Consider the following 27,747-nt stretch of genomic DNA (forward strand, 5'->3'; position numbering starts at 1 on the left):
TTCGTGCTGTGTGGGGACTTGGTGTTGGGGTTAATACTTTGACCCGATTTCAGTCCATGAACAGGGTGAGGAGGAGTTCATGGACCAAGAATTGGTTGCGCCAGCGTGACCAGTTCTGTCATATGCCTTTGCTCCGTGAGCTCCGTGAGAATAATCCTGATGATTTCAGGAATTTTCTCAGGATGACGGACCCCATCTTTGAGCGTCTGCTGGCTATGCTGACCCCCTATATCAGCAGGCAGGATACCTGCATGAGGCAAGCCATCAGTGCAGAGCAGAGGCTAGTTGCCACGTTACGTTACTTGGCGACAGGGAGAAGTCTTCAGGACTTAAAGTTCTCGACAGGCATCTCCCCCCAGGCTCTGGGGATCATAATCCCAGAGACCTGTTCTGCTATTATTCAGGTCCTGCAGAAGGAATATATGAAGGTAAGTTTTATCCTTTAACATTACATGATATGTATTAACTGTTTTTGGATGTATTGTAGAACTGTCCTCTTTACCTAATTGCCATGCTTTCAATCTGCTGTGAATGTCCCCTTTATCTTTGTGCATGCCTATTTTAATCATTTATTGCCCTATACATGCCTAATTTATTTCATTAACCTCCCCACCATGCAATGCTGGGTCCATTTTTATCTCTAGCCTATAGTCCATTGAACAATGTATATTGTCTGCTCCATTGTCTTGTTTGTCCCTCCCCCACCCCACAAATGTTTGAGCCAGTCAGGTGTGTTTGTTAACCTAATTAGAACCCCTCCCCCACTCCACAAATGTTTGAGCCAGTCAGGTGTGTTTGTTAACCTAATTAGAACCCCTCCCCCACCCCACAAATGTTTCAGCCAGTCAGGTGTGTTTGTTAACCTAATTAGAACCCCTCCCCCACCCCACAAATGTTTCAGCCAGTCAGGTGTGTTTGTTAACCTAATTAGAACCCCTCCCCCACCCCACAAATGTTTCAGCCAGTCAGGTGTGTTTGTTAACCTAATTAGAACCCCTCCCCCACCCCACAAATGTTTCAGCCAGTCAGGTGTGTTTGTTAACCTAATTAGAACCCCTCCCCCACCCCACAAATGTTTCAGCCAGTCAGGTGTGTTTGTTAACCTAATTAGAACCCCTCCCCCCACATTCAAATGTATCAATGGGCCATCATAGGGGGTGAGTAATCTTATAAGTGTGCCTTATGTTTTTCAACATTTCAATTACAAACACACATATTCATAATATTTGACTGCTGTTGTTTACTAATGTTTTGGTGTAATCTGATATACAATTTTTGTTATTAAAGTCCTTATCTTATTTTTTTTGCACTCCACAGTTTCCTACAAGTCCACAGGAATGGCAGACTGTGGCCTCCCAGTTCGCTGACCGTTGGGACTTTCCCAACTGTGTAGGGGCGATTGACGGGAAGCACGTCCGGATTGTGCCACCACCGCATTCGGGGTCTTATTTCTTTAACTACAAGGGGTTCCATAGTGTAGTTTTGATGGCGGTGGTCTCGGCACATTTGGAGTTTATGTTTGTGGATGTGGGGAAGAACGGCCGGATGTCTGATGGAGGAGTCTTTGCACAGACCGAGCTGTGCCATCGTCTCCAGACCGGTGGCCTGGAATTGCCACCTGATGACGATAATGTGGATGGACTCCCCTCAGTTTTTATTGCTGATGAAGCATTTGCTCTCTGTGAGAACTTGATGAGGCCGTTCCCCCAAAGGACACTCACCCCTGAGAGGAGGGTATTTAATTATCGGCTGGCCAGAGCAAGAAGGGTTGTGGAGAATGCCTTTGGTATTCTGGCCAGCCGGTTCCGTATCTTCCTTACGGCTATTAATTTGGCGGACTATAAAATCAACCACGTCATCCTTGCTTGCTGCATCTTGCATAACTTTTTAAGGAGACATTCAGCTACATATCTATCCTCTGTTGGGCCTGAGCCCAGACTGGAAGAGGCTAGTAGCACTTTCACAGGCCTAGAAATTGGCCGTATTGGCTTGGCCCCCCGAACTGCACGTCAAGTGCGTGACCGTTATGTGAATTATTTTAATGGTCGGGGGGCCATTGCTATTCAGCAACAGCTGTAAGTTTGTTTCAAAAATAAAAAAGAAAATTGGTTTATCTAAATATCTTGTTTTTATTGTTGTTTACCTTTAAGTTATGTCTGTCTCCTAGTGCACTTGTAGTAGTGTCAAGTGCATTTAGCTTTAGTTAATCAGGCCCACAAAAACAAACCCCAAATTTTGACTTCAAGAAACAGCCACACACATTGTATAGGGTAAAAAATTTTACTTGGTGCACATTGAAAGGTGCATTTTTTACCATATTTTTTATTTTTTTTTTATTTTTTTTTTTCCAAAATATTTTACGTTGTGTAAAAAAATAATATTTTAGTAAATTATTCAAGCCATTTTTTCCCAAATATATAGACCTTTATCTAACAAGATTTACATACACAACAGTGTTTTTAGAAACAATACTTACAATAAATGAACTTACAAAGTTCAATATTTCTAGAACGGTGCATGTAATGTCACCCTTGCAGAAATTGGTCATTTATAAGATGCTCAAAATTGAGCTTTACTAAAGGGTCAAGTCAACATGTGCTATCTCCTATCATGGGAGAGCAATGTACGTGTTTTGTGTGTGCAATCCCATTTTTGGTTCCTCTCACCACCAAAGAATTTTCAGGATGAAGGGTTTGCAAACACAAAACAAGTACATTGCTAACCCATGATGGAAGATAGCACATGATGACACACCGTGTGCATCACACATTGTAAATTTGGGTATACCCCCAAAATTGTCAAAAAATTTTTTAGAACAAAATAACTTCCCAAGGAAATGAAGAACATGATTGATGTTTTTAGGCCAAACGTGATTATATTCGGCCCAAAACATCAATCATGTTCTTCATTTCCTGTTGCATGGAGTCCAGGCGAAGTTTCATGCTGTGAATTTGTTCACGCATTTGATCTATGTGGCCATTCCACAGCATAATCTGGCCAATTAATCTTTGCGCACTGTCTGTGGTGAAGTGCTCTGCCGCTTGGCCTTCCACAACCAGAAACTCACCTAAAACGAGTGAATAAAAACAAGGTTTACAATATGCACGCCAAAATACAGTAAAACTGAAGCTGGGGTGTCAGTCACTCACTTGGTGGGCTTGAAACCTCGCACACTTCCTCCACCTCTCCTTCCTCAAGGTCGTCGGGTGGGCGTGGTCTTGGGCTGGGGCTTGGGGTAGGTTCGGCCTCAGGCTGGTGACTTGGGGGGGTCCTGAGATCCTTGGACTGTTGTCTGAGTCTTTTCTCCCCTATGAGATTTGAAAAAAAGGTATAGTTAAAACACACTGATCTTTTAGGTTTTAATAAATAAAGTAAAACGTTGGTTAATATTTTTTGCCAATTTTGCATCATAATAAATGTTGAAGACAGGATGAACATTACCTCTGAACAACAATTATAAAGAATGCATATTTTTGGGCAATTTTCACAGATGCTGACACCTCAATGATCTCCTATGTGTATTACCCCTCAAAAATTTAGTTATGGTCACATAGTACACTAGAAAATGCATTTCCTTAGCAAAATGCGTGGGAATGCTGAATAGCTAAATGGCTAAAATGACCGCCATCAAAACTGCCCCATCATATTCCTATATTATAAATCAGTACATGGTGTGTCTGTCCCCTCCCCCCGGGCTCTGTAATCAGAGCTGAGATGCTCCAGCCACCCCCCCCCCTGTGTATAACAGAAGCTTGGGTAACCATGGCAACAAAACAAACACAGTACACTCTGATTAATGTCTAAAATGTCACAAAATGACCTCTAAACAAAAAGCTTTTTCTCCAAAAATTAAAAAAATATCAAACTGAAAGGATATAGCCAGATAGATGAATATTTAGTGAACATTGTAAAGTTTGTTTGGTGTCTCTAGGTGAAAGTATGAAGGAGCTGAAACTTTTGGGAGCGGAAGAAGAATTTGAGGATTTCAAGCATGCTCTCATTGAATTCAATGTTGAAAAAAGTGAATAAAAAATTATTATTTAATAAAGTATAAATGGTAGTAAAAAATTTGAAAATGACCACACATCAGCTAAAAGAGACGAACATTTTAATAGTTGAATGGTTTTAATAGCTGAAAGTATGCAGAAGTTACGCAGAGCCAAAAAACGTACGGAATAAAATTCAAAGTAAATTTTTTAAAAAATTAAATCGAAGAACAATAGTGGGACTGCTAAATCATTCCCACTAACTATAGTGCTCGTGAGTCCAGATGTGGAAACAGCTGCTGTGTCCTGTCCCTACATTACACTGAATCATTTTTGATGAAGCATTATATTTTCAAACACATCTACACCACATCAACTCATTGTGGGAATTCGACAAATTATCAAGCCATAAATGTATGTCCAACCCTGTCCCATCGTATTTGGCGAAAAAATAACGTCACTTTATAAAGTATCCGATCTATTACAAAGAACGGTATTTACGAACGATGCAGAAAAACCGCCAAAAATAAGGATCAGCATGCAAGTTCTGTATCTCAATAGTAAAACACAAGTACTTACTTTTTTTCAGCAGCTTCTTTATTCGCCAATATTGTTCTGGCTCCCGACTTTTTATGTCAGACCACCGCTTCCGCAATTGTTCTTTCGAACGTTTTGTACCAAATTTCTCTTCCAGAGCGGTGACAATTGAGGACATTATTTTGTCCTTTCTCAGATTGGGTCGTGTGTACGGTCCTTTTTTGCCATCGTAGTCCTCCCTTCTTAATATGGACACCATCTCCACCATCTCTCCAAAAGCCATGTTGGTGGCCTTATATCTCCTCCGGGATGTGGATGTTTGGGGCTCCGGGCTTTCCTCCGCGCTACTTTCACTTAATCGCTCCGCCATCTTTTGCTATCTACTCCCACTGCGCAACGAAGAGTGAAGGGGCGGGGCCAAATCGTACTTACGAACGTCAGGGGCGGGCGACGCAGGCGGAGCATGACACATGCGCAGTGTATATAAAGCTAGTACGATGGCCTATGTATGTCCGTGCGGAAGTAGCGAGCGGCACAAACGAAGGTAAGATTAAAGTGTGTGTGTGTGTGTGTGTGTGTGTGTGTCCCCTAGATTACAACACAAACTAATCCTGAGATTTGGGACTGACATTTAAGTTTTGATCTTGTGTCTTGTCTTGCAGAAATAATGAATCCCTTTAAAGAGGAAGAGTTTTTGACCCATTTCATTGATCTATATGAGCAGAAGAAAAACCTCTGGGAGGTCAAACACCCCCAATATTATAATCGTGATGTTAGGAAGGCAACACTTGGCACACTTTTAGAGTTTGTGAAGACTCGACTCCCCCAGGCAGACCTCAAGTTTGTGGACAGGAAAATAGGTATCTTGCGTAATATGTATAAGCGGGAACACAGAAAAATCCAGGAGTCGCTGAGATCCGGGGCAGCAGCTGACCAAGTTTATGTACCCAAGTTGTGGTATTACCACAAACTGCGATTCCTGGATGAGCAGACCGAAGCCAGGCAATCCCTTTCCACCCTTCCCCCCACCCTTCCCCCCACCCTTCCCTCCAGCCTTCCCTCCAGCCTTCCATCCACCTCCACCCCAGCTGAGGAGTCCCAGGATGAACTGGGCCTTTTCACCATAGATGAAGTGGATGCGCCCAGCTTCAGCCAGGTATACTTTTTTTGAAGATTTTGGGATTGTGTAAATGTTATTAATGATGTTAAGGTGTTAATTTTGAAAGTGCTTCATCAAAAATCACTTCTGCACAAAGAGTAATATGTAGACATATCACTAGACAGTAGTGGCCAAATATATACGTAACTTCAGATCTTGTTGATCATCTGAAATAATGGTGTGGTCAAATAGATAGCCTTTACTATTTTGTGTAATTATCTTTGAAAGTTAGGAGCTGAAAATTGTGTGTGATTGCATAACAGAAAATTACAACTATGTCCCTTTTTTTGACACAGGATGACCTCAGCCAGGAGGAGGCCTTGCCCAGTGGGAGAGAGGAGGAGGCCTTGCCCAGTGGGAGAGAGGAGGAGGCTGTGGCTGGGCCAAGTAGAAGCCGCACGGAGTGCCAGGTGCCTCCCCTCCGCATTCTACACAAAAGGCCCAGGAGGATGACTGCAACAGAGCAGGAATCCCTAGAGCTCATACGTGAAGCAAGCCGGATCCTGAGCAAACCTCCCAATGTAGAGGAGGCGTATGGCACCTATATAGCCTGCAGATTACAGGAGTTGGAAAAGGGCCAACGCCTCCTCTGTGAGGGTCTATTTTTCCAGGCTTACCAGAAGGGCTTGAGAGGGGAGCTTACTGCTACCACATATCTAGCAGATGAAGCCACTCCTACTCCTCCTCCTCCTCCTCCTCCTGCCCCAAGTACACCACCAGAGGCACAACCTCCGAGGAAGGCTGCAGAGAAGCGTGGAGGGAAGGCTGCAGAGAAGCGTGGAGGGAAGGCTACACGGAAGAGTCGAAAGTGATTGCCTGGTTTCTGTCTGTTCTGACTGTGCTCCCTGTGCTCCCTATAGTCGCAAGATACCTATTTTCTTGTCCTCAAACTTGATGTGTGTCCTGGGGGACGAAAGGCTTCCCAGATTCTAAAAGTGTGTCCAGTGTTGCCTTCCTAATTTTTTGGTTTATCAAAAAAATACTTTTGGGTTTACCTTACATTCTTGCCTATGTCTTTTGATTAAAAAACGCCATTTTGTTTGGGAGTAGGCAGGTACAGGTCGAAAAGACTATGGGGTTGATTTGAGAAAAGCAAATAGTCTGTGCACTTTGCAGAGGGCAGTTGCCCTCTGCAAGTGCAATTGCTCCAGAGCATCAGAAATTATTTAAAAGCTTGACTTTGCAAAGAGTACCCAATCCTGTGCAAGTAAAACAAAAAAAATAAACATTTTTGCTTGCACATGATTGGATGATGGAAGTCAGCAGAGCTGCTTCACATTTAATAAAGCTTGGGAGCAACTGCTCTTGCAGAGGGCAAATGCAATTTCCAAAATGCACAGGCTTTTTACCTTTAGGAAATCAACCCCTATGTGTGTTTTTGTCAAATAAAAAGAATTTATTTTGATTTTACATGATTTTAGGAATAAATCAGCAGAGCTTCCCCGAATTTAAGCTCTTCCCCTCAGTTTTTCTGCGACTGCACTTCCAACAAGTGCACTTGGTGTGCAATTTCTCAAGTGAACGTTTCACTTGATATTCTTAAATGATTTAAGCCTTTTGTCAAAAACAAGCTCGGGGGAAGCTCTGCTGATTTTTTCAGAAAATCATGTCAAATAAAAATTAATTGTTTTGGTTTGGGCTTCCTTGCATGTGCCCCTCGGATCCACAGCGAACACACTTCAAAATGCTCTTTATGTGGAATTATATGTATAATTAGCAATTGGAGTGAAAAATGATTTTGCCTTTGTTAAATACACCCCCCTATGTCTAATGAACAAGGGACAACAACCTCATTAAGGTTCTTTAAAACAACACAAAATATGAATGTTAATTGTGGTAACTTGAAAATACACACCAAAAATGTGGTTAGCATTTAACACACATTGTAAAATAGCTAAAGTGTTGAAATAAAAAAAAAAAAAATCTATTTTAAAATTTAAAAGTTATGGAGATCTGGCTGTTACAAAATATTATATTAGTCATGGCAGGAGGATAAATCACGAAGAAAGAAGTTTGTGAGAACTCTGTGTGAATATAAAGCAGAAAAACAACTTCATTCCTCTCGCATTATCAATCCTAAAAAAAGGCTGTATTAAAAGACGACAGAAGAGGAATGTGCTAGCTTCAAGACGAAGGCTAGTTTTACCAGACCGAGCGCTTCCGTCTTGTAATTGCTTCAGAGCATGCGTCAGTTTGAGTTCGTCGGACTAGCACACAGACGATCGGTTTGTCCGCTAGAAAGAAGAGTCCGTCGGATAAATTTTAAACAAGTTTCAAATCTAATTCCGTCCAACTTTTGAGAAAACAAAGTCCGCTGGAGCCCACACACATCGAATTGTCCGACGAAATCCAGTCCGCCGGGCAAAGTCCGCCGTAAAGTCCGCTCGTGTGTATGCGGCAATAGCCAACAAAAGTCCGATGGAAACAGAAAAAGTTTGTCCGATGGAGCATACACACGATCAGATGTTGCTCCAAAACATCTAATTTGCATGTTTGTTGTCAAAAAGTCCGATCGTGTGTACGGGCCTATACACATCAAAATGAGAATAAGACCTTTTTTTTAACTTAGCAGGGATGGTGGAAACCCCTCTACAGATAATTGCAATACAAATTATCTTCAAGTGCAGCAACTTTTTAGCTGGGAGGTTCACACCATTATAGCACTTTGGAATTTTTGTTGTTTAGATTGTTACACTTAATTTTATATGTTTTAGTTACTATTATAATGTGAATTTTTGCACTTGAAGTTAATTTTCCACCACCCTCGCTCATCCATGTCTTTATGGACCTTGCTTTGTGCACTGGTGCACAGTCATGTTGGAACAGAAAGGGGCCATCCCCAAACTGTTCCCACAACGTTGGGAGCATAAAATTATCCAAAATGTCTTGTTATGCTGATGTCTTAAGAGTTCCCATCACTGGAACTAAGAAGCCAAGCCCAACCCCTATAAAACAATCCCATACCATAATCCCCCCTCCACCAAATGATTTGGATTACAAAGCAAGGTCCATAAAGACATGGATGAGCAAGTTTAGGGTGGAGGAACCTGACTGGCCTTCACATTAAAGTGGAGACTGGGAGCCAGGCCTTCTCATCCAACATCAGTGCCTGGCCTCACAAATGCGCTTCTGGAAGAATGGTCAAATATTCCCATAGACACACTCCTAAACCTTGTGGACAGCCTTCCCAGAAGAGTTGAAGCTGTTATAGCTGCAAAGGGTGGGCCAACTCAATATTGAACCCTACGGACTAAGACTGGGATGCCATTAAAGTTCATGTGCGTGTAAAGGCAGGCGTCCCAATACTTCTGGTAATACAGTGTATATGTGTATATATACAGGGCTTTTTTTCAGGGGGAACTTAGTGGAACTCAGTTCCACCACCTCTGGCTCAGACCCTTTGGTGCCTACTCACCACAATCACTTGTAAACACAGAGGTCTGGTTTCTGTGTTTACAAGTGAAAGCTCTGCACTCTGTGTGTAACCACCATGAATTCTGCACTCTGTATGTAATGCAATCCTGATATGTAATGCCCCTTTAAGACCCTTCTACTGTTTGTGAAATATGACCACACCCACTATTTGATGTGATTTGGAGGGTGTGTGTGGGGGGAGGAGTTTTGGGGGGTCGTGGTTGAGTTCCAGCACCTATTGCTTGAGAAAAAAAAAAAATATATATTCCCATGTGTGTTTGAGCTTTGGGGTGCACATCCTAATGCAATAGGCTGCGCACAGCTATGCACAAGGGAATATGCTGTATGATGTAAACTTGAAGGTCCTCCATAGAGAAGCTATGTTATGTTCTTATAAAAGTGTCGGGGGATGCTGTGATCTGTACTGCCCTCCCCAATTAGTCTCCTATATTCACCAAAACGTCCCTGGACAGTGCATATTGTCTGGCTCACGTAAAGGTGACCACAGGGGCCTGTGAGGCAGTAGATAACGTATTCGGTGGCACAGGACAAAAAGGAACTGGTTAACCACTTAAGAACCGAGCTTCTTTTTGAGATTTGTTGTTTAACCACTTGCCGACCGCCTAACGTAGATATACGTCGGCAGAATGGCACGGGCAGGCAGAATCACGTATATATACGTGATCTGCCTCCCGCGGGCGGGGGGTCCGATCGGACCCCCCCCCGGTGCCATCGGCGGTCGGCATCTGACTGGGAGCGTCGGGAGGCGAGGGGGAGACCATCCGATCGTGGCCCCCCCCTCGCGATCGCTCCCAGCCAATAGGAATCCTCCCCTGCCTGTGTGTAGTTTCACACAGGCAGAGGATGTGATGTCATCTCTCCTCGGCTCGGCAGTTTCCGTCCAGCGCCGAGGAGAGAAGACATGTAAGTGCACACAACACACACACACACACAGTAGAACATGCCAGGCATACCTTACACCCCCGATCCCCCCCCGATCGCCCCCCGATCCCCCCCCAATCACCCCCCCCCCCCTGTCACAAACTGACATTAGCAGTATTTTTTTTTTTTTTTTTTTTTCTGATTACTGCATAGTGTCAGTTTGTGACAGTTACAGTGTTAGGGCAGGTAGTATTACCCCCCTTTAGGTCTAGGATACCCCCCTAACCCCCCCTAATAAAGTTTTAACCCCTTGATCACCCCCTGTCACCAGTGTCACTAAGCGATCATTTTTCTGATCGCTGTATTAGTGTCGCTGGTGACGCTAGTTAGGAACGTAAATATTTAGGTTCGCCGTCAGCGTTTTATAGTGTCAGGGACCCCCATATACTACCTAATAAATGTTTTAACCCCTTGATTGCCCCCTAGTTAACCCTTTCACCACTGATCACCGTATAACTGTTACGGTGACGCTGGTTAGTTTGTTTATTTTTTATAGTGTCAGGGCACCCGCCGTTTATTACCGAATAAAGGTTTAGCCCCCCGGTCGCCCGGCGGTGATATGCGTCGCCCCAGGCAGCGTCAGATTAGCGCCAGTACCGCTAACACCCACGCACGCAGCATACGCCTCCCTTAGTGGTATAGTATCTGTACGGATCAATATCTGATCCGATCAGATCTATACTAGCGTCCCCAGCAGTTTAGGGTTCCCGAAAACGCAGTGTTAGCGGGATCAGCCCAGATACCCGCTAGCACCTGCGTTTTGCCCCTCTGCCCGGCCCACCCAAGTGCAGTATCGATCGATCACTGTCACTTACAAAACACTAAACGCATAACTGCAGCGTTCGCATAGTCAGGCCTGATCCCTGCGATCGCTAACAGTTTTTTTGGTAGCGTTTTGGTGAACTGGCAAGCACCAGCCCCAGGCAGCGTCAGATTAGCGCCAGTACCGCTAACACCCACGCACGCAGCATACGCCTCCCTTAGTGGTATAGTATCTGATCGGATCAATATCTGATCTGATCAGATCTATACTAGCGTCCCCAGCAGTTTAGGGTTCCCACAAACGCAGTGTTAGCGGGATCAGCCCAGATACCTGCTAGCACCTGCGTTTTGCCCCTCCACCCGGCCCAGCCCAGCCCACCCAAGTGCAGTATCGATCGATCACTGACACTTACAAAACACTAAACGCATAACTGCAGCGTTCGCAGAGTCAGGCCTGATCCTTGCGATCGCTAACAGTTTTTTTGGTAGCGTTTTGGTGAACTGGCAAGCCCCAGCGGCCTAGTACACCCCGGTTGTAGTCAAACCAGCACTGCAGTAACACTTGGTGACGTGGCGAGTCCCATAAGTGCAGTTCAAGCTGGTGAGGTGACAAGCACAAGTAGTGTCCCGCTGCCACCAAGAAGACAAACACAGGCCCGTCGTGTCCATAGTGCCCTTCCTGCTGCATTCGCCAATCCTAATTGGGAACCCACCACTTCTGCAGCGCCCGTACTTCCCCCATTCACATCCCCAACCAAATGCAGTCGGCTGCATGAGAGGCATTTTCTTTATGTCCTCCCGAGTACCCCTACCCAACGAACCCCCCCAAAAAAGATGTCGTGTCTGCAGCAAGCGCAGATATAGGCGTGACACCCGCTATTATTGTCCCTCCTGTCCTGACAATCCTGGTCTTTGCATTGGTGAATGTTTTGAACGCTACCATTCACTAGTTGAGTATTAGCGTAGGGTACAGCATTGCACAGACTAGGCACACTTTCACAGGGTCTCCCAAGATGCCATCGCATTTTGAGAGACCCGAACCTGGAACCGGTTACAGTTATAAAAGTTAGTTACAAAAAAAAGTGTAAAAAAAAAAAAAAAACACATACAAAAATATAAAATAAAAAAAAAAATAGTTGTCGTTTTATTGTTCTTTCTCTCTCTCTATTGTTCTGTTCTTTTTTACTGTATTCTATTCTGCAATGTTTTATTGTTGTTATGTTTTATCATGTTTGCTTTTCAGGTATGCAATTTTTTATACCTTACCGTTTACTGTGCTTTATTGTTAACCATTTTTTTGTCTTCAGGTACGCCATTCACGACTTTGAGTGGTTATACCAGAATGATGCCTGCAGGTTTAGGTATCATCTTGGTATCATTCTTTTCAGCCAGCGGTCGGCTTTCATGTAAAAGCAATCCTAGCGGCTAATTAGCCTCTAGACTGCTTTTACAAGCAGTGGGAGGGAATGCCCCTCCCCCCCCAACGTCTTCCGTGTTTTTCTCTGGCTCTCCTGTCTCAACAGGGAACCTGAAAATGCAGCCGGTGATTCAGCCAGCTGACCATAGAGCTGATCAGAGACCAGAGTGGCTCCAAACATCTCTATGGCCTAAGAAACCGGAAGCTACGAGCATTTTATGACTTAGATTTCGCCGGATGTAAACAGCGCCATTGGGAAATTGGGAAAGCATTTTATCACACCGATCTTGGTGTGGTCAGATGCTTTGAGGGCAGAGGAGAAATCTAGGGTCTAATAGACCCCAATTTTTGCAAAAAAGAGTACCTGTCACTACCTATTGCTATGATAGGGGATATTTACATTCCCTGAGATAACAATAAAAATGATTAAAAAAAAAAAAATGAAAGGAACAGTTTAAAAATAAGATAAAAAAATAATAATAATAAAGGAAAAAAAAAAAAAAAAAAAAAAAGCACCCCTGTCCCCCCTGCTCTCGCGCTAAGGCGAACGCAAGCGTCGGTCTGGCGTCAAATGTAAACAGCAATTGCACCATGCATGTGAGGTATCGCCGCGAAGGTCAGATCGAGGGCAGTATTTTTAGCAGTAGACCTCCTCTGTAAATCTAAAGTGGTAACCTGTAAAGGCTTTTAAAGGCTTTTAAAAATGTATTTAGTTTGTCGCCACTGCACGTTTGTGCGCAATTTTAAAGCATGTCATGTTTGGTATCCATGTACTCGGCCTAAGATCATCTTTTTTATTCCATCAAACATTTGGGCAATATAGTGTGTTTTAGTGCATTAAAATGTAAAAAAGTGTGTTTTTTCCCCAAAAAATGCGTTTGAAAAATCGCTGCGCAAATACTGTGTGAAAAAAAAAAATGAAACACCCACCATTTTAATCTGTAGGGCATTTGCTTTAAAAAAAATATATAATGTTTGGGGGTTCAAAGTAATTTTCTTGCAAAAAAAAATTATTTTTTTATGTAAACAATAAGTGTCAGAAAGGGCTTTGTCTTCAAGTGGTTAGAAGAGTGGGTGATGTGTGACATAAGCTTCTAGATGTTGTGCATAAAATGCCAGGACAGTTCAAAACCCCCCCAAATGACCCCATTTTGGAAAGTAGACACCCCAAGCTATTTGCTGAGAGTCATGTTGAGTCCATGGAATAATTTATATTGTGACACAAGTTGCGGGAAAGAGACAATTTTTTATTTTTTTAATTTTTTTTTGCGCAAAGTTGTCACTAAATGATATATTGCTCAAACATGCCATGGGAATATGTGAAATTACACCCCAAAATACATTCTGCTGCTTCTCCTGAGTACGGGGATACCACATGTGTGAGACTTTTTGGGAGCCTAGCCGCGTACGGGACCCCGAAAACCAATCACTGCCTTCAGGCTTTCTAAGGCCGTAAATTTTTGATTTCACTCTTCACTGCCTATCACAGTTTCGGAGGCCATGGAATGCCCAGGTGGCAAAAAAAACCCCCAAATGACCCCATTTTGGAAAGTAGACACCCCAAGCTATTTGATGAGAGGTATAGTGAGTATTTTGCAGACCTCACTTTTTGTCACAAAGTTTTGAAAATTGAAAAAAGAAAAAAAAAAAATGTTTTTTCTCGTCTTTCTTTATTTTCAAAAACAAATGAGAGCTGCAAAATACTCACCATGCCTCTCAGCAAATAGCTTGGGGTGTCTACTTTCCAAAATGGGGTCATTTGGGGGGGGTTTGTGCCACCTGGGCATTCCATGGCCTCCGAAACTGTGATAGGCAGTGAGGAGTAAAATTAAAAATGTACGCCCTTAGAAATCCTGAAGGCAGTGATTGGTTTTCGGGGCCCCGTACGCGGCTAGGCTCCCAAAAAGTCCCACACATGTGGTATCCCCGTACTCAGGAGAAGCAGCTAAATGTATTTTGGGGTGCAATTCCACATATGCCCATGGCCTGTGTGAGCAATATATCATTTAGTGACAACTTTGTGCAAAAAAAAAAAAAAAAAAAAAAAATTTGTCACTTTCCCGCAACTTGTGTCAAAATATAAAATATTCCATGGACTCAACATGCCTCAAAGCAAATAGGTTGGGGTGTCTACTTTCCAAAATGGGGTCATTTGGGGGGGTTTTATGTCATCTGGGCATTTTATGGCCTTCAAAACTGTGATAGGTAGTGAGGAGTAAAATCAAAAATGTACGCCCTTAGAAATCCTGAAGGCAGTGATTGGTTTTCGGGGCCCCGTACGCGGCTAGGCTCCCAAAAAGTCCCACACATGTGGTATCCCCATACTCAGGAGAAGCAGCTAAATGTATTTTGGGGTGCAATTCCACATATGCCCATGGCCTGTGTGAGCAATATATCATTTAGTGACAACTTTTTGTAATTTTTTTTTTTTTTTTTTTTTTTTGTCATTGTTCAATCACTTGGGACAAAAAAAATGAATATTCAATGGGCTCAACATGCCTCTCAGCAAATTCCTTGGGGTGTCTACTTTCCAAAATGGGGTCATTTGTGGGGGTTTTGTACTGCCCTGCCATTTTAGCACCTCAAGAAACGACATAGGCAGTCATAAATTAAAGGCTGTGTAAATTCCAGAAAATGTACCCTAGTTTGTAGACGCTATAACTTTTGCGCAAACCAATAAATATACACTTATTGACATTTTTTTTACCAAAGACATGTGGCCGAATACATTTTGGCCTAAATGTATGACTAAAATTGAGTTTATTGGATTTTTTTTAGAACAAAAAGTAGAAAATATCATTTTTTTTCAAAATTTTCGGTCTTTTTCCGTGTATAGCGCAAAAAATAAAAACGGCAGAGGTGATCAAATACTATCAAAAGAAAGCTCTATTTGTGGGAAGAAAAGGACGCAAATTTCGTTTGGGTACAGCATTGCATGACCGCGCAATTAGCAGTTAAAGCGACGCAGTGCCGAATTGTAAAAAGTGCTCTGGTCAGGAAGGGGGTAAATCCTTCCGGGGCTGAAGTGGTTAAAAGTTAAAAACAGGTTTCTTTGCTAGAAATTTATTAAGAAGCCCCAAACATTTTTTCTAACACCCTAGAGAATAAAATTTCAGTCGTTGCAATACTTTCTGTCACACCGTATTTGCGCAGCGGTCTTACAAGTGCACTTTTTTTTGGAAAAAATACACTTTTTTGAATTAAATATAAGACAACTGTAAAGTTAGCCCATTTTTTTATATTGTGAAAGATAATGTTACGCCGAGTAAATTGATACCCAACATGTCACACTTCAAAATTGCGCCCGCGTGTAGAATGGCGACAAACGTTTACCCTTTAAAATCTTCATAGTCGACGTTAAACAAATTCTACAGGTTGCATGTTTTGAGTTACAGAAGAGGTCTAGGGCTAGAATTATTGCTCTCGCTCTACCAATCGCGGCGATACCTCACATGTGTGGTTTGAACACTGTTTTCCTAGGCGGGCGCTGCTCATGTACACGTTCACTCCTGCACGCGAGCTCGGCGGGACGGGGCTCGTTTAAAAATTTTTTTTTTTATTATTATTTTACCTTTCATTTTTAATTTTTACACCGTTCTTTTAAAAAAAAAGTGTCACTTTTTTTCCTATTACAAGGAATGTGAATATGCCTTAATAATAGAAAAAAAAAAGCATGACAGGACCTCTTAAATATGAGATCTGGGGTCAAAAAGACCTCAGATCTCATATTTACACTAAAATCCAATTAAAAGAAAAAAAAAATTGTCATTTAAAAAAAATGGCCCTTTAAGAGCTATGAGCGTAAGTTACGTTTTGATGTCGCTTCCGCTCTACAATGTTATGGAGATGGGTGGAGGCCATCTTCCCCTCACTCAACTCCATACCCAGCAAGGAACAACATCCGATCGCCTCCGCCACTGCCGACGGCTCCGGTAAGCGGCGGGGAGCACCGGAGCGCGGCTGGATGGGGCCTTCCCGCCGGCGATAAAAGTGATCTTGTGGCGAATCCGCTGCAGAGACCACTCTTATCGGAAATCGGACCACCGGCCAAAGAAGAGGATACCAAGGTTTTGGCAGCTAGCTGCTGCCATAACAATGATGTTCCTCTTCGAAGTCAGGACGTATATCGGCGTGCGGCGGTCCGTAAGTGGTTAAATACATTTTTTAGACCATGGTTGACAAATTTGCAAATTTTATATTTAAATTTCCTACATTGGAACATCCCCACTATGTTATAGAAGATGGCTAGAGAGTCAGATGTAGTTTTTTTGGAGGGGGTAATTTACTGGGGCAAACCTGTTTTTCATATTTGGACTTCAGCGAGGTAGTCGGATTTGTTCTGTAGGACTATGCCACCTCCCTCAGCCTGTCTGACAACAAATTCATTATTCTCAGCTAGAGATTTTAAGGATCTTCTCTGTGGGTTGGTAAGGTTAAGGGGTCTAGGGTCAGAAGAATGAGCTGTGGAACAAAATTCAAGAATATCTGTAAAAGTGACTTGGTAGATTGTATCAATAAATGACACTTTAGCATGAACTGGATTGAAAGTGGATGGGGGAAAACAGTATGTATGGGGATGTCAATAGGATCAAAAGGGAGAGTAAGGTCAGATGAGCATGTATAAAACCATAACTCCCCTAAAATATGTAAGGCTGTAATGTTATCATCGCTTCAGGGGGCTGACATCAGCTCAGGAACAGGTGTGGGGTTATATGTTTTGAGGGCTAAAATTTAAGACATGTGAAAGAATTGGGTAAACCATTTTTCAAGAGTGATGTTTCTTGAGTAAAGGCATAAGAAGCGAAATTAAAAATCTTCACTGTGTCAGGGACAGGACTGTGATCTATTTGAGCCTTTTTGCGCTTTCCTCCTCTTCTCTCTCTCTTCTGTGTAGCACCCTCTAGTGTGTGCTAGATGTAGTATAGGTTTTGTTAGTGTAGGCAAAATTTAGTTAGCTCAGGGCTAAGCCCGACCTGTGAATATAGGTCAGGGTTCAGTGACTCAGGGCTGGATGACTCATCCTGACTAGGGATGAGCTTCGTGTTCGAGTCGAACCCATGTTCGACTCGAACATCGGCTGTTCGGTCGTTCGCCGAATTGCGAACAATATGGGCCGTTTGCGCCAAATTCGTGTGGCGCGTCACCGCCCATAATTCACTGAGGCATCGCAGTGCATTGCTGGCTGATGATTGGCCAAGCATGCACTATGACCCGCATGCTTGGCCAATCACAGCGCCGCCTGAACAGAGAGCCGTAATTGGCCAAAGCTAAGGAGGCTTTGGCCAATTATGGCTCAGGGGATTTAGTACATGCCCCACACTATATAAGGCCGCCTACACGGCGGCCCTGTGTAGTGTGTGTTCCGGCGTTGAAAGAGATAGACAGAGAGACAGTGTCATTTGATTTGAGTTAGATAGATTAGGCAGGTCAGTCAGTTTAGCTGCACTTACAGTGTATTGTGTATATATATATATATATATGCATCCCAGGTGTTGCATATATATATATATATATATATATATATATATATATATATATATATACATATACACTGTATTCAGTTTAGCTAGATCCGTTCCTGTTATCTTCCTACTGACAGGCAGGCTTGTCTTGTTACAGTATATACAGCTACCTGAAGAAAATTACTGGTGTTCTTTTGATCCTATTAGTACCACAGTCAGGCAGCTAGACTATTTACAGTTAGTGCAGTACGTCCTGCTCAGTGTTCTGCTAAACCTACAAGTTAGTGGGGTGCGTCCTGCTCACAGTGTTCAGCTAAACCTACAAGTTAGTGGGGTGCGTCCTGCTCACAGTGTTCAGCTAAACCTACAAGTTAGTGGGGTGCGTCCTGCTCACAGTGTTCAGCTAAACCTACAAGTTAGTGGGGTGCGTCCACCTCACAGTGTTCAGCTAAACCTACAAGCTAGTGGGGTGCGTCCTGCTCAGTGTTATATATATATATATATATATATATATATATATATATATTATGATACTGCGGCCACGTGCTGATGAGGATGCACCGTCTCCACGACCAGCACTAGACACAGAGCCTGCTTGCCCTCTCTTATTGGCTTGTGACTGTCTGCCTCTCCTTCTTGGCCTTCCAGACATACTAATGGCCTGTAGCTGCACTAAGCTGGGATATATATATATATATATATATATATATATATATATATATATATATATATAATGTACTGATACTGCAGCTAGCAAAATCAACTGCCTGCCTGTAGTATGAGAACACCACCAACCTTCTACAGGTAGCTTTAGCTGAACACTGTGAGGTGGATGCACCCCACTAACTTGTAGGTTTAGCTGAACACTGTGAGCAGGATGCACTGCACTGAATGTAAATAGTCTAGCTGCCTGACCGTGGTACTAATAGGATCAAAAGAACACCAGTAATTTTCTTCAGGTAGCTTTATATACTGTAACAAGACACGCTTGGCCTTTTTTTCGGCAGCTGGCCGTGTTGAGCCGCAACATGCGGAAGACTTGGTCGAGTGGATGACCAAGCCATCCTCATCCTCCTCATCCTCTCTCACCCATGCCCAGGGTGCTTTGTCTGGCAAAGCAGCGGCCTCTTCCCTCGGCTCAATGTCATCAGTGACTCCTTCCCTAGCTCCACCATGTCCTCCTGAGGAGTCCCTCGAACTGTTTGACCACAGTGTTGGGTACATGCTCCAGGAGGATGCCCAGCGTTTGGAAGGCTCTGATGATGATACTGAGCTCGATGAAGGCAGTAACATGAGCACGGACAGAGGGGGTGCCCAAGAAGGACAGCAATCTGGCAGTCATGCTCCCCCTGCTGCAGCATACTGCCAGGTTTGCTCCAGTGATGAGGAGGGAGGGGATGATGAGGTCACTGACTCAACGTGGGTGCCTGATAGGAGAGAGGAGGAGGAGGAGGCGGCACATCACCAACGAGGCAGGATGCCCTCCAGGGGCCAGCCTAAGGGCAGCACATTGACTGCATCACATGTGCAGGGCGCTGCAGTCTCTGCGCGTTATTCAAAAAGTTCTTTGGTGTGGGCCTTTTTTGAGACGAGTGCATCAGATCGCACCGCTGCTATTTGCAACATATGTCTCAAGCGTATCTCACATGGCCAAAACATCTCCCGCTTGGGTACCACATGCTTGACCAGACATATGTTGACCTGCCATGCAGTTCGTTGGCAAGCGCATCTAAAAGACCCACACCAAAGAACAAAGAGGACCTCTCCTTGCTCCTCATCAGCTGAGATTTCCAACCCCACTAGACCTTCAGTCCTCTCTGAGACCTGCACTGAGAGGAATGAAGGTGTAGAATTAGGTGTGTCACAGCCAAGTACTTGTGGGCAATCTGCTTTTGGTACACCGACATCAGATTGTACCAGGCAAATTTCCCTGCCCCAGCTGCTGCACCGCCGAAAGAAGTTTGCTCCCAGCCATCCACATGCCCAGCGGTTGAATGCTAGCTTGGCAAAATTGCTAGCACTTCAACTGCTGCCTTTTCAGTTGGTAGACTCTGCCCCCTTCCGTGAGTTTGTGGAATGTGCGGTTCCTCAGTGGCAGGTACCCAAACGCCACTTTTTCTCACGGAAGGCGATTCCAGCTCTCTACCAGCATGTGGAAGGCAATGTCCATGCCTCGCTGGACAGGGCGGTCGGCGGTAAGGTGCATATTACTGCTGACTCATGGTCCAGCAGGCATGGACAGGGACGTTACCTAAGTTTCACGGCGCATTGGGTGACTCTGCTGGCAGCTGGGAAGGATGCAGGACAAGGTGCAGTAGTGTTGGAGGTTGTTCCGCCACCACGCCTCCAAAATGCTAATGATTGTGACACACCTCTCTCCTCCACCCCCTCCTCTTCTTCTTTCTCCATGGCCTCTTCCTCGGAACCAGTGGTGCTCCGTAGTCGTTCAAGGGGCTACGCAAGTACGCAGGCCAAAAGATGCCATGCGGTGCTTGAGCTGGTGTGCTTGGGGGACAGGAGCTACACTGGGGCAGAGGTTCTGTCAGCTCTGCAGGGGCAGGTTCAGAGGTGGTTGACGCCACACCAACTTAAGGCAGGAATGGTGGTTTGCGACAATGGCACCAACCTCCTCTCTGCCCTCCGACAGGGACAAATGACCCATGTGCCCTGTTTGGCTCACGTCCTTAACTTGGTGGTGCAGCGGTTCTTGGACAGGTACCCGGGCTTACAGGATGTCCTGAGGCAGGCCAGGAAAGTCTGTGTGCATTTCCGCCGGTCATATAATGCCAGTGCTCGGCTGACGGACCTCCAAAAGGAGTTTAACCTGCCCAAGAACCGCCTAATCTGTGACATGCCCACCAGGTGGAACTCAACGTTGGCCATGCTGCAGCGGCTGCACACGCAGCAGAGGGCCATCAATGAGTACCTGTGCGACTATGGCACCAGGACAGGGTCAGGGGAGCTTGTTTTTTTTTTCCCCACGCCAGTGGGCCATGATCAGGGATGCATGCACTGTCCTGTCACCATTTGAGGAGGCCACGAGGATGGTGAGCAGTGACAGTGCATGCATCAGTGACACTGTCCCCCTTGTCCACCTGTTGGAGCACACGCTGCGTGGAATAATGGACAGGGCACTTGAGGCAGAACAGAGGCAGGAAGAGGAGGACTTCCTTAGCTCTCAAGGCCCCCTTTATCCAGACAGTGTTCCTGCGTGCCCGCCGATCACACAGGAAGAGGAGGAGGAGGAAGATTGTGTCAGTATGGAGGTGGAGCCTGGCACTCAGCATCAGCAGCAGTCTTTAAGGGATCAGTCCCAAGAAACACATGGACTTGTACGTGGCTGGGAGGAGGTGGCTGCGGACCATGTCGTCCTTAGTGACGCAGAGGACTCCAGACCGAATGCCTCAGCAAACCTACGCTGCATGGCCTCCCTGATCCTGCAAAGCCTGCGTAAGGATCCTCGTGTTCGTGGTATCAAGGAGAAGGACCAATACTGGCTGGCAACCCTCCTTGATCCACGTTACAAGGGTAAGGTTGCGGACCTTATCTTGCCATCGCAGAGGGAGCAGAGGATGAAACATCTTCGGGAGGCCTTGCAGAAAGGTCTGTGCAACGCGTTCCCAGAAACTGGGAGGTTACAAACTCCTGTTTCTGGACAACGTGTTGCTGAGGCTTCGGTCAGTCAAAGAAGGAGCGGTGGAGAAGGTGGCCGTCTGACCGATGCGTTCAGACAATTTTTTGGTCCGCAGTCCCAAGGTATGATCGGTTCCAGCAACCATCGCCAGCGTCTGTTTTACATGGTGCAGGAATACCTAGGGGCAAGATCAGACTTGGACACCTTTCCCACCGAAAATCCTCTGGGTTACTGGGTCTTGAGGATGGATCACTGGCCAGAGCTTGCACAGTATGCAATTGAGCTACTGGCCTGTCCTGCATCCAGCATTCTTTCGGAACGCACATTCAGTGCTGCTGGAGGCGTGGTAACCGATCACAGGGTGCGTCTGTCCACCGACTCGGTCGATCGACTGACCTTCATAAAAATGAATCAGTCTTGGATCACCACCAGCTACCAAGCACCTGATGCTGATGTAACCAAATAATTTTTTTTGAAATCTCAGATCCCTTTAAAGACTGCCTATGCTGATGCTGAGTGACTATCCCTGAGTAATTATCCTCTTCCTCCTCAATCATCACGCTGATAGCTTGTAAGAACATTTTTGGTTCTGGGCGCCACCACCAGTGCCTAAGGCACAATTTTTCAGCCCCTGTTTAACAGGGGCATGTAATTACAATTTTTGATGTAATACTTTGCAGCAGGGCTCGTTCCTGCATTCCAACTAGAGTGTCTGTGAGGGGTTGCAGTGTTGTGGCACCAGCACCAGTACCCAAGGCCCAATTTTTCTGCTCCTGTCTAACAGGGGCGTGTAATTACAATTTTTGATGCAATACTTTGCAGCAGGGCTCGTTCCTGCATTCCAACTAGAGTGTCTGTGAGGGGTTGCAGTGTTGTGGCACAGGCACCAGTGCTTAAGGCATAATTTTTCAGCTCCTGTTCAACAGGGGCATGTAATTAAAATTCTTGATCTAATATTTCACAGCAGGGCCCATTTCTGCACCCACCAAGAGCGAGTGAGGACTTACAGTGTTGTGGCACCAGCACCACCACCACCACCACCAAAGGCCCAATTTTTCTGCCTCTGTTCAACAGGGGCATGTAATTACAATTCTTTATCTAATATTTCACAGCAGGGCCCTGTGAGGGCTTACAGTGTTGTGGCCACAACAACACCTTAGGCCCAAATTTCTGCTGAGTATATAGGGCAGGCCCCTACTTTCGAAAGTAGGGGCCTGCCCTATATACTCAGCTGAAATTTGATATATATATATATCTAACTTACAAACGACTCCTACTTGCAAACGGAAGGAGACAACAGGAAGTGAGATGAAATCTACCCCTAGGAAGGGAAATTCTCTTCTGTAAGAGTTAATATGGGAAAAACATTTCTCCTTTCCACTGATGCTTTCCAATCCTTGTTCCACAAAAAAACCCAAATTTTCAAAAAACATTTGTCATTGGGACAAAAAGTGAGGTGAAATCTTCTGAAGAGGAGGAAAGACAGCAAAACAAATGTCACAGGGGTGATAACCCTTCCCTATGTTTTCCAAAAAGCTTAAAGATTTTTTGGCTGGAACTAAACACGTTAAAAATGTACCCATTCAAAATTACAAACAGATTCTACTTACCAACAAACCTACAGTCCCTGTCTTGTTTGCACCGCCTGTATACTGCTGTTCAGAGTATATAGGGCCTGGTGGCCCCACACCTTTCCTTATTTTAATTTGGGTGCGGGGTTCCCCTTAATATCCATACAAGACTAAAAGGGCCTGGTAATGGACTGGGGGGTACCCATGCCGTTTGTCTCACTGATTTTCATCCATATTGCCAGGACCCGACATTACATTAAACCCGCAAGCAGTTTTAAATGAGATTTTTTCCTTTAAAAGTGACATTTGGTGCAGGGACTGTTCTAAACACGGGAAACACGCGTCACTTTACAGGCATAATATAGACACCCCTCAGGTACGATATTTAAAGGAATATTTCACTTTTTTTTTTTTTACTTTAAGCATCATTAAAATCACTGCTCCCGAAAAAACGTCCGTTTTTAAAAGTTTTTTTTGCATTGATACATGTCCCCTGGGGTAGGACCCGGGTCCCCAAACCCTTTTTAGGACAATACCATGCAAATTAGCCTTTAAAATGAGCACTTTTGATTTTGAACGTTCGAGTCCCATAGGCGTCAATGGGGTTCTAACGTTCGTGCAAATTTTCAGTCCGTTCGCAGGTTCTGGTGCGAACCGAACCGGGGGGTGTTCGGCTCATCCCTAATCCTGACAGCTCCTTTGGTGCTTCCCCCTGGTCTAGAAGGTTGTAGAATTTTCTAAGGCTGGTGGGTGGGGGTTAGGAGGAGCTGCCTGGAATATTTATGAGGCCTCAGACAATCCCCAGTAGTGGGCTGGCAGGGGGCAAAGTTTACCTCATAAATAGACATTGGCCATGCCAGCACGGGCAGTCAGGTGGAAGATGGAGATATAGTGCTAAGGAGGCTGTTCTGATCATTATAAGGTATATATTTACTGATCGTACTGTTGCTTTAATTTGGCATCCATTATTAACAGGAAGTGTATTATATTACAGCCACTTCCTGTCCAGCAGATAATCTTTCTACAGTGAAGGAAGCATGATAAAGACCTCCACTATTTCTTAATACTGGCCTTGGAAGCATAAGTCTGTAAGTAGGCTGTTATTAGTTTTCAATTAATTAGTATATGTTCTAATTCAAATACATTTCATCTGTTTGTTTGGTAGGATGTTTCTGTCAGGGAGTTCATTCAGCTAGGCCTCATTTGTGCTAGCTAGTGCCTTAACAGTATTGTAGCATGCCTGTTACTATTTGCATTTGTGATGTAATGTTAAATGCTAATGCATATTTTTATAATTTGTGTTTTACAAAAAACTTATTCTCAGTAAAGATTACAACTATTAGCCCTTCCTCCTGAGTCTTTATTGGGAAGCTGTTAGCTGTCTGCCAAGCCTTGTACTTTGAACACATTGTGAGGGCAGAACAGAGGCTGTTGGTGGCCCTCAGAAGTGCCCCTAGTTTGGGGGGGTGACTTTGTGCCGGGGCTCATATGCTGGAAGGATTATGCCACAACACAAGGAGGAAGCCCTTCCTGGAGGCACAGGAGGAAGAGAGAACAGCATGAGTAGGTCAGCACTACTGGGGTCTTACAAGGGGGAGACTGCCACATGTAGCCAGTATCCTTTACACTCCTCTCACACACTTGCTTGCTGGCTCCAGCTGAATCACTGTTTGTAGATCTGACAGGTTCTCAGTCAGATTTTTAGCAATGTCCCATTGCAAGCAGGAACCCAAGGCCCCTTGTGTAGCAAAAAAAATACAGTTAAAGTGGTTATTAACCCGGGTAAAAAAAAAAAAATCCTGCAAGACAAAAGGCATAATGAGCTAGTATGCATGGCATACTAGCTCATTATGAATTACTTACCTGAGAACGAAGCCCCCGCAGCCGTCCTTGTCTCCCCCTCCGGCCAGCCACATCTCCCTGGGGTTACTTCCGGGTATCACAGCTCCGGCGCTGTGATTGGCCAGAGTCACGATGACGTCACTCCTGCGAATGTGCGCGGGAGCCACCGGGAACTGCATGGTACAACTGAAGCAACGACAGGTACGTGCCATTGCTTCAGTTGGCTTAAGTGCACATGTGCCGATGACGTCGGCACATGCAAATACAGGGATATCTCCTAAACCGTGCAACCGTGCAAAATATAGGTTTAAATGCACAATCCCATGATAGGATCAGCAATATAAACTTATTGATGAAAACACAATAGTTCAGTGCAAAGATGTGCACAAATAATTGGTGGTGACTTGAAAAGTGAAGAGGTGATCCAGTACAGTGCTCCAGATTCATCCACCACACCCCTGTGAAATGGACACTCAATGGAAAAGCTGGCTGCCATTACAGCAGCAAAACACGCACTCAGTGTAGATCCGCCATCTGTTATGGGGAAGGCTGTTCAGCAACTCGCACCATCCAGATGTAGCTGTAGTAAATAAAGGTCACCGGAGCCAGATGAAGTCTCCATAGTGTAGTATTTATTGGGTTTGTGTGTTAAAAGCCAAAATCAAACGAATCATAAAAACATATGACAATGGGTGCCACTGCTGACCCGGTATCGGTCAGTGGCCTGAAGTTGACACTAGTGTCTCCTCCCCGAAGCTTTTCGTCCAATAGGACATTATCAAGGGGTCCTGAGGAGGGACCCCTTTGACAAAAATATAATATTATTTGTTTTCACTTTAGCAGTTTTCACTTTAACACTTTTTTGGACGTTGTGCTGTCCATTTATAACACACAGTGATAGCGCGGGAGTAACCACTACACACTGATCATATTGTAGGGTACAGCCCAGATATGTGCAACCCTAAAAAAGTTTATTCCATAGTTCGGCATGTCAATATTTCATTTATAGTATAATTCTCCCCTCAGCAACTGCAGGGTACAGCCTGAATGTCTGAGACCCTCACAAAGAAGGTTTATTCCAGTGTCCACATGTGTCAAACACAAGGCCCTTGGGCCGAATCCCACCCACCAGGACATTTCATGTGGCTCTTGCACCTCCTCTTGCAGCTGTAGCACCCCCCTCATCTCCACCTCCACCGTGTTTCGGTAGTCGGCAACAAACAGGAGGACAGAATTCCTCTGCCAAATTCTGTGCTTCTCCATGCAGCTGCAGAGAGGCTCTTCCCTAATCCCCTATCTCAGCAGTCAGCAGCAGAAAGGAGGACAGCACTTGTCCTACAGACCATGTGCCTCTCTGTGCAGCAGCAGCATCCCCTCACCTCTGCCTTCCCTAGGTCTCAGCATTCAGCAGACTCCAGCAGCTGACTCCCACCCTTCTCTGGTCCTTTTCTTCTGGTGGTGGGGGCTCTTGATATCTGATGTAAGGGGGGTGGGGTGCTGTGGACATGTAGTCCTACAGATACAACAGGCTCTTTGAGGGCAACCATAATGCTGATCCGGTCTGCAATGAAATTGAGTTTGACTCCCCTGCTCTAGAGGATTCAGTGATAAATCCAGTATGGTGAGAGATCAATTGGGAATAAGGGGAGATCCGAGGTCAATACAGCTGAAGGAAGTCAAACTACAAAAGTCGATGCTGCAGAGAAAAATAAAAACACACAAACATTCCTATATGGTATCACTCAGTTGTCTGAAATGTTCACAGTGGAATTTTAATTCACAGTCCTGCAAATTGATAAAAAGTTTAGTTTATAGTGTATTTCTTACCTAAGTTCCTGTAGGGTACAGCCTGGATCTCTGAGTCCCTCACACAGAAGTTTAATTCCAGAGTCCTTCAATTGGTTCGCAGATAAATCCAGACTGATGAGAGATCGGTTTGTGATTAGAAGAGAGCGGAGGACATCACAGCATGAAGGAGTCAACCTACAGAATCTTAATCTGTAGAGGAAAAACATTTACAGTGTAATCTCAGCTCAGCTCCATCTGGGTACAGTCAATGTCAGAGACCCTCACAAACAGGGCCGCTGATAAGGCAGTACAACTGGTCCTGTTGTAGTGGGCCCAGGCCCCATCAGCTACACAGGGGGGATCGGGCAGTTAATTTCTCCCAAATATGAAAAAGGGCTTCCTAAACTACACCCCCTTCCTACTTACTTGGGGGGTGTAAAATTACATTTTTATGGGTCTCATCAGGTCAACAGTGGGGCCCAGTAGGTGAGTGCAGAGGAGGGACTTTTTTTTCTATTGCGGGGTGCAGGTACATAATTCTGTGCCACATGTTGTAGTTCCGACCAGCTGCCCACTGTCCTCCCTGGTGGAGTGATTGCATGTAAGTGCTCCGCTCCCTCCCTGATGTGAAGTGCCTGACAGCAGGGACCAGCAAGTCTAATGTCGTCAGCGGCGGATGTTGTGGCTGCACTGTGAGTTACACTAATATCTGCTTCTGAGTCCCCAGATGTCTCACTGTGCTTATTTTATGATCATCAGCATTATGGTAATCACACAGCACAGCAGGCGCTGTATGGCTCTGTCACAGTGTCCATGGCTGTTGGGTGCTGGCTTTGATAACTTATGGCTGTACTGTGTGTTTTAGACTGTAACACATTACAGCCGTAAATATGGTTGCCACCTGTCCGGGATTCACCCGGACAGTTCGGGTTTGGAATCATGCGTCCGGGTTTCAGAATGCCTGAAACCCGGACACCTTATTCAGACTGGACTATGGCTTCCCAACAGGGTTGCTGGCTGCAGTTGTCTAAGCTGAGAGTGTCTGTTACACTCTTTTTCATGCTGCCCAAAGCCATCACTAACAATCCCCCCCAAACACACACACAGATGGGAGAGGAGAGAGGGCTCTATCTGCACCTCTTCCTTCCACTCCTACCCCTCTGTGTCTGCCCACACTCCAATCCCCAGGGATGTGCCTAAGAAAAGGAAAGGGGGGGGGGGGGAATTTGAAGT

The 27,747-nt window shown here is 44.8% G+C and overlaps 2 protein-coding genes across 2 annotated transcripts in view; both read right to left on the minus strand.

The window, feature by feature from the left end:
* LOC141106558 (NACHT, LRR and PYD domains-containing protein 12-like) overlaps positions 1 to 27,747 on the minus strand; it is a 283,337-nt gene that overhangs the window by 170,935 nt on the left and 84,655 nt on the right. The window contains exon 7 of the mRNA XM_073597415.1: positions 26,554 to 26,724. Within this exon, the coding sequence (XP_073453516.1) occupies positions 26,554 to 26,724 (171 nt within the window). The remainder of the gene's footprint in view (positions 1 to 26,553; positions 26,725 to 27,747) is intronic.
* Positions 1 to 27,747, minus strand: part of LOC141106559 (NACHT, LRR and PYD domains-containing protein 3-like) — a 392,742-nt gene that overhangs the window by 35,905 nt on the left and 329,090 nt on the right. The gene's annotated exons all lie outside the window — the stretch shown is intronic.

Source organism: Aquarana catesbeiana, linkage group LG08 (genome assembly GCF_042186555.1).
Source record: "Aquarana catesbeiana isolate 2022-GZ linkage group LG08, ASM4218655v1, whole genome shotgun sequence".
Taxonomy (NCBI): Eukaryota; Metazoa; Chordata; class Amphibia; order Anura; family Ranidae; genus Aquarana; species Aquarana catesbeiana.